Source organism: Nicotiana tomentosiformis, chromosome 3, assembly GCF_000390325.3.
Source record: "Nicotiana tomentosiformis chromosome 3, ASM39032v3, whole genome shotgun sequence".
NCBI classification, from domain to species: domain Eukaryota; kingdom Viridiplantae; phylum Streptophyta; class Magnoliopsida; order Solanales; family Solanaceae; genus Nicotiana; species Nicotiana tomentosiformis.
This window is the reverse complement of record NC_090814.1, coordinates 8236814-8243663: the sequence shown is the minus strand read 5'-3', so window position 1 is coordinate 8243663 and position 6850 is coordinate 8236814. Positions and strand designations below refer to the sequence as shown.

The window sequence follows — 6850 nt, the reverse complement described above, 5'->3', positions numbered from 1 at the left end:
CTTTTCAAACAGACGATGTATTTATTTCATTTCAGCTTTGTAAATTCTATTCTTAGAAGCTCATGATTTGTACTACCAGTCCTTGGGGAATGTATCGGATTCAGATAATTTCTTTACTTAATTGCTTTATTGATTGTTATTAGAATTGGTTAGTGGTTAACTGGATTACCTAGCGAGTTGAGTTAGGTGCCATCACGACTAGTTGAATTTTAGGTCGTGACACATCTGTGGTCCCAAATTTTGATATGTTGTCACGATTTGATTGGGACACGTGGCTATTTGGTCCAGGAAGCATATAACCCGCCCCAAATATCCACACGCCCCATTTTTTCGGACCACCCATAGTAAAAATACTATTTCTACCTACTCATTCCTTTTACCCCCATTTCATTTTATCTTGTCCTCTCCGTCAAATTAGAGCTCTTAGTAATGGCGTTTTAGAGTTTAATTAGGATTGCTACCTACTTCGATTTCATGGACTTTACTGAAGAATCTTTCATTTATAGCCTTACTTGACTGAAGAATCAATGATAAAAGTAAGTATTTATTATTTTGGCTAAGCTTTTAGGGTTTGGGAATATTATGGGAATCGATAAATGTTGTCTCTTTCTTTGTGTTTAATAGGTCATATGATATTATTATTTGCTCCTTTATGCATTTGTTTTTAATTTTTGTTTGGGGTGGGCCCATTCGTCTTTGTCCGACATGAAAAAGTTAGGGTTTTTTCGATTTTTAATGTGTTGTTGGGTGGGTGTTAGTCGACATAACTGTGGTCCTTTATTTTTCTTTATTACTTGATATTTTTTTGACTTTATGCCTAACTGATGTGGTCCTTTTTTTTGTAATTTTTGTTGTTGTTGCATGTAGATATGCCAGAAGAATGGTTGATAAAGTAGATTTGTGTTTTAATCATGGTGGTGATTGGGAACTTGAAACCAATTTATCTTATTGTAAAAAAGATGTGCACCTATTGAGAGAGTAAGAAGTAGACCATTTATCCTACATTGATTTGTGTGAAGAATACACTGATGTACCAGGGTGTGTCGAGGTACAACAATTGATTTTTATTGCTCCATATGGTACATATTATTTATGTCACGACCCAAAATTCCATCACAGGCGTCGTGATGGCACTTAGTCTCTAAGACTAAGTAAGCCGATTAAAATCACAATTCAAGCCATTTTTTTAAACATATAATTTAATACAACCTCCCAAGACTGGTAATACTGAGTCACGAACTCTAACTAAATACATGAAATTATCTCGAGGGTCGAATATATAATACTGTTTTAATAGGAAATTAACAGTACAATAAAATGAAAAGACTCTAAGGGACTGCGATGACCAAGCAATCCTACCTTGAATCCTTATAATCATACTCTAATCTCTGTCCGAATCCAATATCTCCAAACCTGGCTTTGCATAAAAATGTGCAGAAGTGTAGTATGAGTACACCACAGTCGGTACCCAGTAAGTATCAAGACTAACCTTAGTAGAGTAGTGATGAGGTACAGTCAAGATACTCACTAATTAAATAACCTGTGCAATATAACATACAAAAATAATAAAAAATAAATAGCAGTGATAGGAATACCAATCAACTAGTAATTTAAACGTCAAGGCAACATGAATACCATAAATATTGCTCAAATAAATAATAAATACAGGTACATCCAATTATTCAAGTTCTTCAAAATATACATCTTTTTTCTATAAGTTTTTCAATAAAAGTCTCTAGAATATAATCCTTTCCAATAAATATATTTCGAATATACTTCCTCCAAATAAATATCTTTCCATTATAATTCTTTCAAATAAATATCTTTCGAATATAATTCTTTCAAGTAAATATCTTGCAAATATAATTCTTTCAAATAAAAGTCACCATGTGACAAATCATTTAACTTCCCTGGTGTGAGAAATTTATTCAACATATCACATCAAATGGCACGACAATACATTCGTGCACTTGTCTCATTCAATTGGCACGGCAACACCCTTCGTGCATTTATCTCTTTCTCACTGTGCATACATATAACAATACCAACTAGGTGGGAGAAAAGTCAATAACAATAAAATAAATAAAGTGGGAGGCACACAGTAAGCAACAATGACTACAAGTTAGATAGAAAACATAGGTGCACAATAACATCTCAATATAAAGGCATGAATGTATACACAACAAAACGATATCACAATATAATGTATGTCTCTCGTCCTCGCCTGCACGGAAACACCCTTCGTTCCATGAATATATGATAATATGAAAATAATGGTACGACATCACCCTTCATGTTTTTACTCTCATCCTCACCTGATAATATAAATGAAATGGCACGGCATCACCCTTCGTGCTTTTACACTCTCAATGGCACGGCATCACCCTTCGTGCTTTACACTCTCAAATGGAATGACATCACCTTTCATGCTTTACACTTTCAAATGGCACGGCATCACCCTTCGTGCTTTACACTCTTCCTTACCAAGCACATGTATATCATTAACAAGTAAGGTAGGAAGCATAAATAACATCAAGGAGAGTGTTTAAACCACAACACAATACAACAATTCATATCATAATTTGCCTTTGACCACAACCAAATTCCAAATATGTAGCAGAATCAATAAATTTCTCAACAAATAACCCAAGGCTCCATATAACGTATATAAAACCTAAAAACAATCAACAGAGGTGAAAAATACTTAGTATAGGGCAACGGCTTCATTAATCCAAATTCTTAATAATTATATTAACTCCTCAATTTAAACTTATTTAATAAATATTTGCAGATAAGGATTCCATCATGAATTTAATTCCAAGAAAAACTTCAAATCAACAAACACACGGAATTCACATAAAATCCAAGTGACAATAACACCAAATTATTAAATAAAATACAAACTCGACAAATAAGGAATGAGCTGTAATAATTCAAGGATTTATTAATTGCAAACAATTATCCAATTTAATACTGGAAAAGGTACAATAATATCTTTAAACTATTTGATATAGCTCAATTTTGTCCTCCGTTAGTAAACTGGGCCATTAAAATCCCCCACGTTAGCAAACCGGGCCAATAATGCCTTCAACCTAACAGCTAAACACATAAGCCTTCTCATTGGCATTAATTAGATGACATGGCATCCACATAAGCGGATCCACATAAGCGAATCCACATAAACTGCTACGATAACCCATTAACCCGTAAAAAAACACCCGATTATCACCAAATATAGGACCTAAAAACGTAAAAGGACTTTGGTTACAACCTCCAAACCCCATTTCTAAACCTTGTTCTTCCAACAGAGGCGATTTGAGACTTGAGGGGATGATACGATCGAGCATGGTTTAACAACACAAATTGAAGATCATCTGAAGATATTTAGGTAATTTCTCCTTCCATTTATTGGGTCTCTGTCTCGAACAAAGGGATTAATCCATTTGTTTTGTAATTTTCTAGGGTTTTGTCATGTGCTGGTATTTCTGATCCTGCAGCATATTGTATAGTGTTTGCATGTGGGTGTGGTACTCTTTTTGTTTGTTATCTTTGTTATTTCCTTATGTGGTGTCAATTTGTGCCCTAGGTCTACATCGTCTTTGGCTGCAAGTGTCTTTTTCACATATTTTATCATGGTGTGGTAGGGTTGGGTTGTTGAAATTGACAAAATCATGTGCTTTATCTCTTAAAGACAATATCTTTTTGCTTTCCACTGTGGTAGGATTAGGTTTTTGAAATCGACAGAAATAAGTGCTTTATCTCTTAAAGAGTGTGCTTTATTCTTTCCACTATATTATATGCAGTAATTTAATGTATGTTCAATATTTTATTGTCAAAGTTGTTAAATTATTCATCTGGTCCCTCTATGTTTTCTTCCATGTCTATATTATAGATATTTCAATATGGGGGACCACGAAGAGCCAATTTCAGATCAATATCAGTGTGAATTAGGTATTGATTGTGAATCTGATAGTGATAAAAGTTCAGATTATGGTTCAGATGCTAATAAATATGATTTTGAAGAATTAGAGTTACTTAGGATGCAAAAGGGTAAAGAAGTTAATGATAAGCTACTCACTACAAAGAGCTTGATAAGTCTATGACATTTAAGGACTTGGATTAGGCCAGAAAAATCATGAACTTCTATGCTATTGCAAATTCCAAACCTCTGAAGCTTAGAAAAAGTGATAAAATAAGAGTAAGGTATAGATGTGTAGTAGGCTGCCCTTTTGTATACCTCATCTCTGAAGATAAGAAGGGTCCTGGCTTTAAGATAAAAACATTGAAGACAAAGCACAACTGTGAAGATGCATTTGAGAATCCTAGAGCCAAAACAAAAACTTTAGCTCAATATTTCAAGAGTAAGGTGCAGAATAACCCCAAGTATAAGATAAAGGATATGAAACTAGATTTAAAAAATCAATTTTCATTGAATGTACATAACTCCACATTGAAAAGGGCTAAGAGGATAGCACTTCAGCAATTGCAAGGAAGCTTTTTAGATGACTATAACAGATTAGAAGCATATGCAAATGAGATTAGGAAGAGCAATCCTGGTAGTAATGTGGTTATCAATTTATCAAAAGATGCCATGGCTGAAGGTAAAAGAAGATTTCTTAGAATGTACATATGCTTCAATGCAATGAAGGTGGGGTTCAAACAAGGGCTGAGACCATTCATTGGACTAGATGGGACTTTCTTAATCATTGCAAGGGGCAACTATTGGTGGCTGTTGCACAAGATTGTATGAATCATTTATACCCCTTGGCCTGGGCTGTAGTTGACAAGGAAAACACCTTGACATGGACATGATTTCTGGAACTGCTAAAATACTCACTGAATCTGAAAGATGGAACCAGTATTACCTTTATGTCTAATATGCAAAAGGTACAACTTATGATTTTGTTTAACTGAATATTCCATTTATTTTTAAAATTATTATATAGTTAATTCTGTTTAAATTTACATGTGCAGGGTCTGTTGGAAGCAGTAAAAACTGTCCTCCCTCTCTCAAATCACAGGTTTTGTGTGAGATATATTGAAGTCAACTGGAGTAAGGGGATCAAAATTTCAGGAGAGATGAAGAAATACCTATGGTGGTCTGCTTGGAGCACTTATGAGGAGGACTTTAAAGATAAACTAAAGAATCTTGGCGAATTATTTGTTGATGCTACCAAGGAGTTGCTTAGGTATCCACCACAGAATTGGTGTAGGTCATACTTTGATACATTGTGCAAAAATCAGATGGTGGACAATATTTTTACAGAGTCCTTCAACTCTTGGATCTTAGAAGCAAAAGGCAAGCCTATCCTGAAGATGCTCGAGGATATTAGAATCAAGGTCATGAACAGGTTGAGAGAGACGGAAGAAGAAGCTAGAACATGGGGAGGTGAGTTCAGTCCTAACTGCATGAAGTTGTATGCTGCTTATTTGAAGGTAGCCAACTTATGTACTGTTCATTTCAATGGTGAAACTGGCTATGAGGTTTCTGAGGGTGATGATAGACATATAGTGAAGCTAGTGGAGAAGAAATGCACTTGTAGATCCTGGCAGTTGACTGGCATCACATGCCCCTATTCCATCACGACACTAAAATACAAGAGAGAGGATCCAATGACTGAAATTAGTTGGTAGTACAGCAAGGAAGCTTAACTGATGACATATAGGGCCAAGTTGATACCTGTTAGAGGTGAAAAGTTCTGGAAAGTATTACCAGAACATGTTATGGAATCTCCTCCACTTGCCAAAACTGTTGGAAGGCCAAAAGTCAAAAGAAATAGGGAGCACGATGAGGCTAACAAGAGACAAGGAGATTGGGTTGCATCAAGAAGGGGAACTAGAATGACATGCATCATTTGTGGTGAACTGGACCACAATTCAAGGACATGCAAGGTACTTTCTTCTTAACTTATCTTTCTTCTTATATAATTTCAGTTATTTAATAGAAAGTTTTTCTTTTTAATTATAGGTTGGTGCTGAAGAAAATGTTGAGGATGTTAGTTGTTCAGCCCCTCAACCAACACAAGAAGGTGAACATGAAAGTGAATTTGTGTTCATGCCTACACCTAGAATACCAAGACACCAAATAGAACCCTTTGGTGATGGTAGTGAGCATGAAAGTGACCCTGCTTTAATATCTAAGATTATTTCTGAAGATCAAACAAGACTGCTGATGAGGCAGAAATAATTGACGTCAATTGGGACAAGAGTGATCTCTTTCAGAAGAGATCATACTGGTGTCAGTTACCCCACTGATCTTCCTTACTCACCTACTAAGCTCACTTGGAAAGGTAAAGAAGCAACGACTGGAAATCAATTGAAAGTGGCAAGACAAAAGAAAGTTAGGAAGTTGAAGAGCAGGAAACTCAATGGGAACTCACAAATCTAGGAATCTTGGTTATTGTATGTAGTTGCAAATCTGGCAAGACTTGTTTAATGTGTTTTGGTGTTAGTTCTCGCAAACTCTATGATAGCAGTAAACATGTTTTGGTTTTAGTAGCAGCATTATAGCAGCAGTAAACATGTTTTGGTTTTACTGCAAACTCTATGATAGTAAAATGACATATAACATTGTATGTTTTGTTTTGGTGTTTTGGTTTTACTATAAAACTAATATTAAAGCAGTTCTGGTTGCAGTTTAGTTAGCCATCAGTTTAGTTTGCCAGCAGTTTAATATGCAGTGGTGTTTGCACAACAGTTTAGTTTGTCAGCAGTTTAGTTCGCACAAAAGTTTAGTTTGCTGGGCAGTTTAGTTGAACTGCTGTGATAAGTTGAACTTCACATGAATTAGTCCATGAAGGTACAGTTGAAATATCATATGTGCAGTTCCAACTCCACAAAGCAAACCAAA

At 35.3% G+C, this 6850-nt stretch overlaps 1 protein-coding gene across 2 annotated transcripts; it reads left to right on the top strand.

Annotated features, from left to right (window-relative positions):
- Positions 1–4131: 4131 nt before the first annotated feature.
- LOC104117695 (uncharacterized) lies at positions 4132–6558 on the top strand. 2 transcript variants are annotated; one of them, XM_009628769.4, is made up of 3 exons: positions 4132–4887; positions 4975–5892; positions 5969–6558. In XM_009628769.4, the coding sequence occupies exons 1-2, from the start codon at positions 4870–4872 to the stop codon at positions 5632–5634; spliced, it is 678 nt and encodes a 225-aa protein (XP_009627064.1). In that variant the 5' UTR covers positions 4132–4869; the 3' UTR covers positions 5635–5892; positions 5969–6558. Both variants share the same exon structure in this region, with proteins under 2 accessions (XP_009627064.1, XP_070055487.1).
- The last annotated feature ends 292 nt before the right edge of the window (positions 6559–6850 follow it).